At 42.8% G+C, this 14587-nt stretch overlaps 1 protein-coding gene across 50 annotated transcripts in view; it reads left to right on the top strand.

Annotated features, from left to right (window-relative positions):
- MAP4 (microtubule associated protein 4) overlaps positions 1-14587 on the top strand; it is a 232064-nt gene that overhangs the window by 71461 nt on the left and 146016 nt on the right. For all 50 annotated transcript variants that reach the window (XM_054681795.2, XM_063805704.1, XM_054681804.2 and 47 more), the window contains exon 2: positions 12612-12853. In XM_054681795.2, the coding sequence (XP_054537770.1) occupies positions 12631-12853 (223 nt within the window). In that variant the 5' untranslated portion in view covers positions 12612-12630. The remainder of the gene's footprint in view (positions 1-12611; positions 12854-14587) is intronic.

Raw genomic sequence — 14587 nt, 5'->3', positions numbered from 1 at the left:
ACTGCAGCCTCCGCTTCCTGGATTCAAGCGATTTTCCTGCCTCAGCCTCCTGAGTAGCTGGGATTACAGGTGCATACCATCTAAATAATAAAAATTAGTGCCCAGCTAGTTATTCTTTTTTTGTATTTTTAGTAGAGATAGGGTTTTACTGTGTTGGCCAGGCTGGTCTCAATCTCCTGGCTTCAAGTGATCCACCCGCCTTGGCCTCCCAAAGTGCTGGGAGATTACAGGCTGGGATTACCAAGTCCAGTTCCTACTATAGGAACCATTGAATTCCTATTTATGGTTCCTTCAGAAAAGCTGCTAAATCCTGAATTCGGCAGTAGTTATTCAAATAGTGGAATTTATAATTCCAGTAGTGTGAGATGGCATTTGCTGTGGACAACAGCTCTGTCATGCCACAGGAGCCCCTTTGGCAGCAAAGCTATCAGTTTTTGTCACGAGCCCCACACTACTTGTTTTAGTCAGGATTTTCTTAGAGGGACAGAACTAATAGGATATATCTCCAAAGGAGAGTTTATTAAGTATTGATTTACATGATCACAAGGTCCCACAGTAGGCTGTCTGCAAGCTGAGAAGCAAGGAGAGCCAATCCGAGTCCCCAAAATGAAGAACTTGGAGTCCGATGTTCGAGGGCAGGAAGCATCCAGCACGGGAGAAAGATATAGGCTGGGAGGCTAGGCCCATCTCTTCATGTTTTTCTTCCTGCTCTATATTCGCTGGTGGCTGATTAGATGGTGCCCACCCAGTTAAGGTTGAGTCTGCCTTCCCCAGCCCACTGACTCAAATGTTAATCTCCTTTGGCAACACCCTCACAGATACACCCAGGATCAATATTGCATCCTTCAGTCCAATCAAGTTGACAGTATTAACATTACAAGTCCACTCCTTGTCAACTTGAACCCATACACATCTCCTGAGATCATATGTAATCTTAAAATAAAGACAATAATAAGGTCATAATTACACCTAATGTAATAAAACTATCCTTCATACAACCAGAAACACACCAATCCCCAACCCAAATACTATTACATAAAGTTAATAATACTTAAATGCTGTTATGAAATCAATAAATCTTATGTCACATGATAAAGGAAAAGGGAATATAAAGTGAAGATATTAGTACATGTGTATACATACACAAACATGTTTTTAACAAATGAAGGAGGAAATACTCATGGCAGTTACAGTCCTCATTTCTGCAGCTGGTCACGTGGTCATAGCTGGTATTGATGACTACCTTCTTCTACCCATTCTGTATTAACTTTGCCTTCCCCAAATACCTCAGCAGGTCATGGGTTTTTTTCCTGGTGGAGTGACCCAAACCTTCATTCCTGAATGGTCTGGATCATTTGTAGTCCTGCCTGGATTTGGCTGTTGTGGTTTTGCATTGACAGTAATCACAGGGCATGGTAATACTAAGAGATGCCCTAATGGGTCTCATGTATTCCATGCATACTCTTCCTTACTTCCGTTGTGAAGTTGTAGACTGATTTCATCTTGATAGTCTGGGTCAGTCACCTTAGCCAACACTGTAACTCCCCTCTGAGCCTGTTGACTTGGAGGAGGAGCCCAAAGTGTCCAGGTGACAATCTTAACTGCCAGTTTAATGGAATCATTGTTGTGTCTCCTGGTGGCAGCATTCTTCCCTCTGGAATTAAGACCTCTAGGCCAGCAGAACATAATGTTGCAGGAGAGGAAGCAAAAATTTTGCTAGTGGATCACTAGGGGTGATGGTGAGTGGTGCCACTTCCAGTTCCACCCCTCGATTCCTGGACCTGTGAATCCTGGCTATGGGAGAAACAGTACCTTATATTGGACGCTGATTCAGAGGATACACGGCCTTCTGGAGGACTTTCCCACAGTTCTGCAAAGTATTGTCACCTAGTTGGCGTTGTAATTGTGACTTCAATAGGCCATTCCACTGTTCTGTCAATCCAGCTGCTTTAGGATGATGGAGAGCATGGTAAGACCAGTGAATTCCATGAGCATGAGCCTACTGCTGCACTTCTTTAGCTGTAAAGTGAGTGCCTTGGTCAGAGGCAATGCTGCATGGCATACCATGATGGTGGATAAGGCATTCCATGAGTCAGCTGGGTGCGGTGGCTCACGCCTGTAATCCCAGCACTTTGGGAGGCCGAGGCAGGCAGATCACTTGAAGTCAGGAGTTCAAGACCAGCCTGGCCAACATGGTGAAACCCTGTCTCTACTGAAAATACAAAAATTAGCTGGGTGTGGTGGCGGGTGCCTGTAATCCTAGCTACTTGGGAGGCGGAGGCAGGAGAATCACTTGAACCCGGGAGGCGGATGTTGCAATGAGCCAAGATTGTGCCACTGCACTCCAGCCTGGGCAACAGAGTGAGACCCCTTCTCAAAACAACAACAACAACAAACCAAAAAAGCATTCCACAAATGGTAGTCTTGGTAGAAGCATTGCATACAGGATAGGCGAACCCATATCCAGAGTAAGTGTCTATTTGAGTGAGGACAATCCTCTGCCCTTTCCATGATGGAAGAGGTCCAATATAATCAATCCGCCACCAGGTAGCTGGCTGATCACCCAAGGAATGGTGACATACTGAGGGCTTGGTGTCGGTCTCTGCTGCTGGCAAATTAGGCACTCAGCAGTGGCCGTAGCCAGGTCAGCCTTGGTGAGTGGAAGTCCATGTTGCTGAGCCCAAGCATAACTTCCATCCCTGCCACCATGGCCACTTTGTTGGCCATGGGCGATGGCAGGGGAAAGAGGCTGAGTGGTGTCCACAAAATGGGTCATCCTATCCACTAGATTATTAAACTCCTCCTCTGCTGAGGTCACTTGTTGGTGAGCACTCACATGGGATACAAATATCTTGTCTTTGACCACTCAGAGAGGTCCATCCACATACCTCTTCCCCAAATTTGTCACCAAGTTTCCAATCATGCTCCTTCCAAGTCCCTGACCATCCAGCCAAACCATTGGCTACAGCCCATGAATGAGTATATAATCACACATCTGGCCATTTCTCCTTCCATTCAAAGTGCACAACCAGGTGCACTGCTCGAAGTTCTGCCCACTGGGAAGATTTCCCTTCATTGTTGTCCTTCAGGGATGTCCTAGAAAGGGGTTGTAGTGCTGCAGCTCTCCACTTTCGGGTGGTGTCTGCATATGATGCAGAACCGTCTGTGAAGCAGGCCCTAATCTTCTTTTCCTCTGTCAGCTGATCATAGGGAACTCCCCATGAGGCCATCAGTGCAGGCTGGGAGAGAGAAGGCAGGGTGGCAGGAGTGGAGGCCATGGGCATTTGAGCCACTTCCTCATGTGATTTACTTGTGCCTTCAGGACGTGCTTGAGCCCGATCATGTATATACCACTTCCATTTGATGATGGAATGCTGCTGTGCACAATCCACTTTATGGCTAGATGGGTCCGAAAGCACCCAGCTCATGATAGGCAGTTCAGGTCGCATGGTGACTTGATGACCCATAGTCAAACATTCAATTTCCACTAAAGCCCAGTAACAGGCCAAGAGCTGACTCTCAAAAGGAGAGTAGTTAGCTGTAATCAGCACTTTGGGAGGCTGAGGTGGGCGGATCACAAGGTCAAGAGATCGAGACCATCCTGGCCAACATGGTGAAACCCCATCTTTACTAAAAATACAAAAATTAGCTGGATGTGGTGGCACGCACCTGTATTCCCAGCTACTTGGGAGGCTGAGGCAGGAGAATCGCTTGAACCTGGGAGGCGGAGGTTGCATTGAGCCGAGATCGCACCACTGCACTCCAGCTTGGCAACAGAGTGACACTGCGTCTCAAAAAAAAAAAAAAAAAAAAAAAGGAGAGTAGTTATCTGTAGAAGATGGCAGGGCCTTGCTCCAAAATCCTAGAAGTCTCCATTGCGATTCACCTATGGGAGCCTGCCAAAGACTCCAAACAACATCCCCATCTGCCACTGACACATTAAGCACCATTGGATCTGCTGGGTCATATGGCCCAGGTGGCAGAGCAGCTTGCACAGCAGCCTGGACCTGTTGCAGAGCCTTCTCCTGTTCTGGACCCCACTCAAAACTGGCAGCCTTTCAGGTCACTCAGTAAATGGGCCAGAGTAATACACCCAAATGAGGAACGTGTTGCTTCCAAAATCCAAATATGCCCACTAGGCATTGTGCCTCTTTCTTGGTTGTGGGAGAGACCAAACACAACAACTTATCCTTTAACTTAAAGGGAATATCTCGACAGGCCCCACAACACTAGATCACTAGAAATTTTACTGAGACAGAAGGTCCCTGAATTTTAGTTGGATTTATTTCCCATCCTCTGGCATGCAAATGTCACACCAATAAGTCCAGTGTGTTTGCTATTTCTTGATCACTGGATCCAGTCAGCATAATGTCATCAATGTAATGGACCAGTGTGATACCTTGCGGAAGCGAAAAGCGATCAAGATCTCTCCAAATAAGATTATGACACAAAGCCGGAGAGTTGATATACCCCTGAGGTAGGACAGTAAAGGTATATTGCTGGCCTTGCCAGCTGAAGGCAGATTGCTTCTGATGGGCCTTATGGACAGGAATAGAGAAAAAGGCATTTGCAGAGTCAATGGCTGCATAGCAGGTACCAGGAGATGTGTTAATTTGCTCAAGCAATGAAACCACATCTGGTAACAGCAGCTGCAATTGGAGTCACCACTTGGTTAAGCTTATGATAATCCACTATCATTCTCCAGGATCCATCTGTCTTCTGCACAGGCCAAATGAGAGAGTTAATGGGGATGTGGTGGGAATCACCACTTCTGCATCTTTCAAGTCCTTGATGGTAGCACTGATCTCTGCATACCTTCCAGGGATGTGATATTGTTTTTGATTTACTATTTTTTTAGGTAGATGCAACTCTAAGGGCTTCTATTTGGCCTTTCCCACCATGATAGCCCTCAACCTAGCAGTCAGGGAGCCAGTGTGGGGGTTTTGCCAGCTGCTAAGTATGTCTATGCCAATTATGCATTCTGGCACTGGGGTAATGACCACAGGATGAGTCCAGGGACCCACTGGGCCCACTGTAAGTCAGACCTAAGCTAAAACTTCATTAATTACCTGACTTCCGTGAGCCCCTAGTTTAACTGGAAGACCACAATGATGTTTTAAGTCCCCTGGAGTCATCATCAGCCCAGAGCCAGTGTCCAGTAGTCCCCAAAGTGAAAGGTTGGATGGAGGTCTCCTTGGGGAAGGATGGGAGAAAGATTCACTTGCATAAATTGTCAGTAAAGTAGTGGGGTCCTTTCTCAAGGGTACCTGGCCTCCCCTTCATTCAAGGGGTTCTGGGTCTGTAAACTGGCTGAAGTCTGGAAATGGATTGAGTGAGGGGCCATGATTCTCTTTTTATAATTCAAATTAGTCTTTTGTCCATTCGACCTAGAAGTTTTTTGTTTGTATAAATTAAGTGGGAATGCAGTAGGCTTCCTGTCCGTTTCACTTCTAGGAATACCGTGATTAATTAGCTAATGCCAGAGCTCTACATGAGTCAGACTATTCTGATTGTCACTTTGCCTCTGCTGTCCATTACGGTAGCTATGCCCACCTTGCCTTTGATGGTTGAGTGCTGCTACTTGGCCCCTGCCACCTTGGAATCCAGTTATTCCCCTCGTATTTCAATTTTGTAGTTGAGTGACTGCGGTTCTCACCATTAGGTCTGACATGCAGAGAAGAGCAATTACAGGGCTCTTCAAAGATTCAGGTGCTACCCTCACAAATCTGTTTCACAAGGCATTGGTCAAGGGTATATCTTCTGGACCCTCCCAGCTGGGATGAGTAGGTCTAAAGTGATTAATCCACTCCACCATCTCAATCTCCCTAAGCTTTTGGATGCCTTCCTCTACATTAAACCAAGAGATATCAGGCATTTCCAGCTCCCTCACAGTGGGCCATCTTTTAATGCATATTTCAGCTAACCAAGCAAATAAACTATTAGAACCTTATTTTAACTCCCCGAGCTGCAACATTAAATGCAGAGTCCCTACTTAGTGGGCCCAAATCAATAAATTCAGCCTGATCCAACTCTATGTTCCTTCCACCATTATCCCATACCCTTAATACCCATTCCCATGCCTGTTCTCCAGATGGCTGTTTATATAAATTAGAGAACAGTTCTTTTTTTTTTCTTAGAGGGAGTCTCGTTCTGTTGCCCAGGTTAGAGTGCAGTGGCACAATCTCAGCTCACTGCAACCTCTGCCTCCCGGGTTCATGCAATTCTCCTGCCTCAGCCTGCCGAGTAGCTGGGATTACAGGCGTGCACCACCACGCCCGGCTAATTTTTTGTATTTTTAGTAGAGACAGGGTTTCACGATGTTGGCCAGACTGGTCTTGAACTCCTGACCTCGTGATCCGCCCACCTCGGCCTCACAAAGTGTTGGGATTACAGGCGTGAGCCACCGTGCCTGGCCGAGAACAGTTCTTTTTGAGTGTAGCGCACCTCCTCCTGGGTCACACTCTCAACCTCACCTCTAGGGACCTGTGGGACTTGAGTTATAGGTCTAGAAGCAAATGGGTGTTGCCGGTACCTTCTGAGGAGAATCAACATTATCTTGCCTGGCAACTGCCTGAGAGGAGGCCATGACTCTTGCCTCAGGCAGCTCAGGGTTTATGTCCGTAGACAAAGATGGAAAGGTTGATGGCGGGGATGGGGGGTTATGCTGCCACTATGGGGGATGGGGAAGCTGTTCCTTCTGGCAAAAAAAGTTCACCAGAGTTTACAAACTCAGTGTCCCCAGCTTCATCAGGGTCCTCCCACACATCCCCATTCCAAGTTGCAGGGTCCCATTCTTTTCCAATCAATGCCCTCACTTTAGCAGTAGACACCTCAGGTGGCTGTGCATGCATCTTTTGTTGCAGGTCAGCCACTCGCATGATAAGAGCTTATGTCTGTTTTTCCACAATTTCAGCTCTTTCTCAACAGGAGCTAAGACTCTCACTCAGGGCAATCTTAGCAGATTTGAGACTCAGTATCTGCTTCTGAAGCCAGGAAACAGAATCCCTGAGTTCATCGTTTTCTTTCATCACTTTGTTCACTGAACTTAGGAGCAACCAACCAGCTTCATTATGTTCGTTGGTTTTCCACATATGGTCAAAGGTATTATGTATAGAGTCACTAAAGTCCTTGCCTTTCATGAGCAGTGAATCAGGAGTGTCAAATGCATTTATTTTGCATAACTCTCTAAACAGTTCACGCCAAGGACTATGAATGTTCTCCATGCTATTAGAAGTAGAGTCCTCAGCATTTTTGGATCAATCATATTAAGCAGCCAACTCCAGAAACCCCCAAACCAACAAAAGAACTCCATCCTTAACATTCTGTTCCTCTGGAACCACTCCTGGTACCAGAGTCTGTGTTAGTCTGGGGTCAGAGTTTTCTTAGAGGAACAGAACTAATAGGATATATATGTATGTTTATAAAAAGGGGAATTTAGTAAGTATTGACTTACACGATCACAGGGTCCCACAAAAGGCTGTCTGCAAGCTGAGGAGCGAGGAAAGCCAGTCCAAGTCCCAAAACTGAAGAACGTGGAGTCCGATGTTCGAGGGCAGAAAGTATCCAGCACAGGAGAAAGATGTAGACTGGGAGGCTAGGCCCCTCTTGCCTCTTCATATTTTTCTGCCTGCTTTATGTTCGCTGGTGGCTGATTAGATGGTGCCCACCCAATTAAGGGTGTGTCTGCCTTCCCCAGCCCACTGACTCAAATGTTAATCTCCTTTGGCAACACCCTCACAGACACACCCAGGATCAATGTTGCATCCTTTATTCCAATCAAGTTGATGCTCAGTGTTAACCATCACACTAATAAAAGTGTAATTCTTGCTGACCAAACTGAGCTGTGGGCTAAGATGGGAGTGGAAACAGCTCTAGACAAAAGGGCCATAGACTCTTCCTGGTCTTAACCAAAGCTCGAGCAGATTTCGAGAATGCAAAGCTTCTCAACTTGTGTTCTACAGTTTGTTGATGTCCAGTGCTTTGGAATGGCTGATCATAACAGTTTTGTACAATTTAATACGTTTTTTTTTTTTTTTGAGAAGGAGTCTCACTCTGTCACCCAGGCTGGAGTGCAGTGGCGCGATCTCTGCTCACTGCAACCTCCACCTCCTGGGTTCAAGTGATTCTCCTGCCTCAGCCTCCCGAGCAGCTGGGATTACAGGTGCCCCCCACCATGCTTGGCTAATATTTTGTATTTTTAGTAGAGAGGAGGTTTCACCATGTTAACCAGGATGGTCTCGATCTTCTGACTTTGTGATCTGCCTACGTCAGCCTCCCAAAGTGCTGGGATTACAGGTGTGAGCCATTGCGCCCAGCCCATATTTACTTTTTTATGGAGAGGATTCAACAGCTTCTTTATGACATCTATTATTAAACTCTCTCAGTGCGTGTCTTTCTTTGACATAATTTGCTCTTGTCGCTATTTTTCTTCTAACAGACTGATTAAATTGGATTTAACTTTATTATAGTTATTAGATATTTCTAAATGGAATTAAATTTATTTTTTTATTTATTTATGTATTTATTTTTGGCCTTAATGTTAACAGCCAGAGTGTGATTTGTTTTTTACTTATTTATTTAAAAGTTTTTAAATTTAATTTTTGTTTTTTGAGACAAATTTTCTGTCACCCAGGCTGGAGTACGGTGGTGCAATCTCGGCTCACTGCAACCTCCACCTCCCAGGTTCCAGTGATTCTCATGCCTCAGCCTCCTGAGTAACTGGGACCACAAGTATGTGATACCACGCCCAGCTAATTTTTGTATTTTTAGTAGAAATGGGGTTTCACCGTGTTGGCCAGGCTGGTCTCAAACTCCTGGCCTCAAGTGATCCAGCTGCCTCAGGCTCTCAAATTGTTGGGGTTACAGGCATGAGCCTCTGTACCCTATTTATTTTTTATTTTTATTTTTAAAAATTTTTTGAGACAGGGTCTCACTCTGTCACCCAGGCTGGAGTACAGTGGTGCCATCACAATCATGGCTCACTGCAGTCTTAAACTCCCGGGTTCAAGCGATTGTGACACTTCAGCTTCCTGAGTAGCTAGGACTATAGGTGTATGCCACCGTACCCAGCTAATTTTTTTTAGTTTTTGTAGAGGCAGGGTCTCAGTATGTTGCCTAGCTGGTCTTGAATTACTAGTCTCAAGTAATCCTCCCACCTCAGCCTCTGAAAGTGCTGGGATTACAGGTGTGAACCACCACACCTGGCTCAGAGTGTGATTTTTTTTTCTTTTCTTTTTTTTTTTTTTTTGAGACTAGAGTCTTGCTCTGTCACCCAGGCTAGAGTGCAGTGATGCAATCGTGGCTCCACACCTGGAGTTGTGGTGGCTATTCACAGACGTGATCATTGCACACTATAGCTTGGAACTCCTAGTCACAATCTCCCTGTCCCAGCCTCCTGAAAGGCTAGAACTACAGGTGCATGCCACCACATCTGGGTCACACGTATCTTTTGACATTTTTTGAGACCTAAATGAACTTAATCAAATTCCAAGTAATACGATGACAGAGTCGCATGAACCTGGGAGGTGGAGGTTCCGGTGAGCTGAGATGGTGCCGTTGCACTCCAGCCTGGGCAACAAGAGTGAAACTCTGTCTGAAAAAAATAAAAAATAAAAAGATATGATTTAGGAACTCATTAGTATAGTCACAGGAAATTTAAATATCACATTTGCTTTAAGAAAAGTAAGCAGGCTGGGCGCAGGGGCTCACACCTGTAATCCTGGCACTTTGGGAGGCCGAGGTGGGTGGATCACTTTGAGGTCAGGAGTTCGAGACCAGCCTAACCAACATGGTGGCACCCTGTCTCTACTAAAAATGCAAAAAGTAGCTGGGCGTGGCGGTGCGTACCTGTAATCCCAGCTACTAGAGAGGCTGAGGCAGGAGGATCACTTGAACCTGGGAGGTGGAGGTTGCAGTGAGGCGAGACTCTGCCTCAAAAAGAAAAGAAATCAGAGAAACAGCTCTTTCTACTACATTTTTGTATAATGGTACTATCTAGAATTTGAAAAGATAATCATTTAAAATTATTGATGAGGAATTAAGGTTGTTATTTCAAATAGGAAAACTCATAAAATTAGGCACATGGAAGAAGGCTTAAATTTATTTGAAATTTTTAGATTTTATTTGGAAGTCTATATAAATATAATTGATTATTTAGTATCTTTCCAAATCTTGGTATTGTATTTTTTTCTTAGATAATATAAAGAATATGTAATGAATGTTTTCACTAAGCTCCATATAGGTAGAGACAAACTATCTCCAGCATTCCCAGTACTGAACACATACTATCTTTTTTTTCTAGACACTTGCTTAGAAGATGTAGATCTTGCCCCTGGCCTTAATTATCCTGTCTGTACTTATTTGGGTATCGGATCTTGATTCTTAAGCCTCTGTGCCACCACTCTAATATATAGCAACACCCTTTGCTTGTTGGATTTGGGAATTGGGGGTACGATGACTTCTGATTTTTCAGGGTCTGGAAGTATTTGCTTTGTACATGTTTTGTAATCATGGTAGCCTCACAGCATGTAAGTGGGAGGAGAGGAGTGTGTGGGAACAAAGATGAAGATAAAATAGGAAGGAAGGAAGATAGGACCATATTCCTTGCTTTAATTCTATTTCTTTTTCCTAAGTACATTTGTTGGAGAGAGGTAGACGGTGGAGAAGAGCTTGAAAGGAAAGCCTGACAATTAAGTGGCTTGAATAATAGTATATTTTGACTTCTTCAAGTTTGGGTTGGAGGAAGACTGTGTATTAGTTGAGATTCTTCCATTGTAAACAACAGAAATAGATTGGTTAAATTAGGCAAAAGAAAGATGAAGGCCGCTCACTTAGACTTGAAGTAGTCAACCAGGGCAACTAAATAGCTGTCACTCATGGACTTTTCTTCCAGCGTGTAGTCAATAAATGATCCTTTCCAACTGTCTTCTTCTTGACTTCTGATTGACCCAACTCTAGTCATGTCCCAAACCCTATAGGGGTAGGGATTGGTTTGTATTAGGGGAGATAGGAAGAATAGATTTCTGGACAAACACAAGTAGTAGCCATTACACTGTGCAACTAAGGATCTGTTTGACTTGTATTTACCTTGTCAACAACATAGCTTATATTGTCAACTTATCCTATGGAGTCTCTTGGAGTTTCTGTTAGACTTTTTGAAAGCAGGCGTAGTACCTTGCACACTTTATTTCCTATTATGCCCTGCATTTGAATGGTGCTCAATTTATTGCAGGCCTTTGGCTCTTTTTTTTTTTTTTTTTTTTTTTTTTGATGGGGGAGTCGGAGTCTTCCTCTGTCGCCCATGCTGGAGTGCAGTGGCGCAACCTTGGTTCACTGCAGCCTCCATCTCCCAGGTTCAAGCGATTCTCGTACCTCAGCCTCACAAGTAGCTGGGATTATAGGTGTCCACCACCATGCCTTGCTAATTTTTGCATTTTTAGTAGAGATGGGGTTTCACCATGTTGGCCAGGCTGGTCTTGAACTCCTGGTCTCAAGTGATCCTCCTGCCTTGGCCTCCCAAAGTGCTGGGATTACAGGTGTGAGCCACTGCACCTGGCCCCTTTGGCTCTTTTTACTACATTATTTCTGTATTTTCTAGGCTATTCACCTATGGTTTGCTTATAGATTTACTTTTTTTTTTTTTAACTTTATTTTAGGTTCAAGGGTATATGTGAAGGTTTGTTGCATAGGTAAACACATGTCACAAGGGTTTGTTGTCCAGATTATTTCAATTAAGTCTAGTACCCAGTAGTTATCTTTTCTGCTCCTTTCCCTCCTCCCACCCTCCACCCTCCAGGAGACCCCAGTGTCTGCAGTTTCTTTGTATTCGTAAGTTATCATTTAGCTTCCACTTACAAGTAAGAACATGTGGTATTTGGTTTTCTGTTCCTGCGTCAGTTTGCTGCGGATAATATCCTCCTGCTTCCCATCTATGTTCCCACAAAGGACATGATCTCGTTCTTTTTTATGGCTGCCAGTAGATTTACTTCTTAACTGCAGATTATGTAATTAAGAAGCTGGTAGTCTGTAAAAATGGTAATATACGTGACTACAGAGAGGGACCATCTCCCTTAGCTAATTGAGGGAAACGTGTCTTTTTTTTTTTTTATGCTGGCAGGGCTAAGTAGTTTGGTTGACAGGACTATCCACAAGTGATTCATGAAGAAGCAGGTACTCACTCCAAGATAAGATCCATACTCACAGTCTTTGGTCAAGAAAGTTGATTTCATTTGTCCGATAGTAATGTAACTATGTAAAGACCTGATTTGAATCTTACTGGCTATAGCTTTGGATATGTTGATTGTGGGGTTTTTTTACACCTCACTTTTCTTATAAATAGAAAGGACACAATTGCAATTGCTTTGTCCTGCCACCACCACCTCCCTCCACCCCCAGAAGTGTGAGAAAAGAGTAACTAGCAGTGAGTTACCTTGGGTCAGACTGTCCATTTCTTAGCTTTATTTTTCTCATCTTTCAAATGAGGGAGCCTCTTCTAGCTGTAAAATCTTAGATTTTGATTCTTTTGTTTGTTTCAAACAATTGACAAGAGTTTCTAGAAATGTTTTTCCTTTTGCAGTGCTCGTTACATGAAAGATCTTTTTCCTCTTCACCAGGCAGTTGCAGTGGTGCAGAATGGCTGACCTCAGTCTTGCAGATGCATTAACAGAGCCATCTCCAGACATTGAGGGAGAGATAAAGCGGGACTTCATTGCCACACTAGAGGCAGAGGCCTTTGATGATGTTGTGGGAGAAACTGTTGGAAAAACAGACTATATTCCTCTCCTGGATGTTGATGAGAAAACCGGGAACTCAGAGTCAAAGAAGAAACCGTGCTCAGAAACTAGCCAGATTGAAGGTAAGTATTTAAACCAGACTGCTTATATATGTTCAGAAAGCAGGTTAGGGATTATGCCTTTGGTATAATCTTGGAAACTGAGAATTGAGCTGAGTTTTTTTAGTGTAGGCTAGTAACTTTATGTTTCTTTGTTAGATACCGAGAAGGTAGACTTACCACCCTTTGAGTGAGCGTTCATGAGTCTGTGGATGACTTTTAACCCTAATGTTTCTTCTCTAATGTTTCAACAACCATATAATCTTCTTCTTAATTTCCTAAATTAAACTGTCTACTGTGCCTTTTCTCTGAAAGTAGCTTTGAAAAGTTAAATAAAATTCTGCGGTTATATCAGAACTTCATTTAGACTGGAATCAGATGCCATTTGTTGTCTTTGGGGTCATCCCACCTCAGGATTAAAGCATAATTAAAGCGTTTAAGAGAAATTTGCCATTTTCCTGGATCAGATGTGCTAATAATTGGCTGAGTATTTTTGTATTTGTGTTCATGAGGGAATTGGTCTGTAGTTTTCTCAAATGTCTTCTGTCCAGTTTTAGAATTGAGGTCACGCCGACTTCATAAAATGAATTGGGAAGTGTTCCCTTCTTTCTCTTTTCTAGAATAGTTTGCATAGAATTGATATTTTTTCTTCTTTTCAGTGTTTGATAGAATTCATCAATAAAGCTATCTGGGCCTGGAATTTTCTGTCGGATTTTTAAACTAGGAATTTAGTTTCTTTCAGAGATCATAGAACTATTCCAGTTATCTGTTTCTTAAGTTAGCTTTGGTAGTTTGTATCTTTCAAGGAATTCCTTGGTCCCTTTCCTGGCATAAATGTTGCAGATTAATGGAGATATGCTTTTAATGTCTGTAGGATCTATTATGTCCCCTTTTTCATTTCTTATATTAGTCATTTGTGATGTTTCTTTCTTTCTTTCTTTCTTTTTTTGATAAGTCTAGGTAGAGGTTTATCAATTGTATTGAAAGATCCAGCTTTTGGTTTCATTAATTTTTTTCTATTGTCTTTCTGTTTTTAATTTCTTCTCATATCTTTATTTTTTCCTTTCTTCTGTTTACTTAAGTTGATTTATTCTTTTTCTGGTTTCTTAAGGTGACAGCTTAAATCAGGTTTTGATCTGAGACATTTCTTTTCTAATGTAATTACTTAATGTTATAAATTACCCTCTAATCACCATTTTAGCTGTGTCCCATGGATTTTGATATGTTGTATTTTTATTTTCATTCATTTAAAAATATTTAAAAATATTTCCTTTGTGAATTCCTCTTTGTGTCTGCCTTTAAGATTTTATCTTTTTTTTTTTTTTTTTTTTTTTTTTTAGCAGTTTAAATATGTTGTGTTTAGATGATATTTTGGAAGTTTTCTTCTTGGGCTTTTCTGAGCTTCTTGATCTGTGCTTTTGAAGTGGTTAAGTCGGCTGGGAAATTTTTGGCCATTATCTTTTAAAATATTTCTTCTGCCCCATTCTTTTTCTTTTCTCCTGGGATTCCAATTATATTTTTGTTAAATTGTTGGATAGTGTCCTGTATCTCTTGGATGCATTGTTAGTTTTTTTCTCTCTTTATTTCTGTTTGTGTTTTACTTTGGGTACTTTCTTTTGACCTATCTTCCAATTCCCTGATCTTTTCATAGTTGTGTTGAATCTAATGATGAGCTTTCAGTGGCATTATCTACTTTAGCATTTTTTATGTTTTTAATTTCTAGCATTTCTATTTGCCTCTCTTATAAGCTTCCTTATT

The sequence above is a fragment of the Pan troglodytes genome, chromosome 2 (assembly GCF_028858775.2).
Source record: "Pan troglodytes isolate AG18354 chromosome 2, NHGRI_mPanTro3-v2.0_pri, whole genome shotgun sequence".
Taxonomy (NCBI): domain Eukaryota; kingdom Metazoa; phylum Chordata; class Mammalia; order Primates; family Hominidae; genus Pan; species Pan troglodytes.
This window is presented reverse-complemented; position numbering and strand designations above follow the sequence as displayed.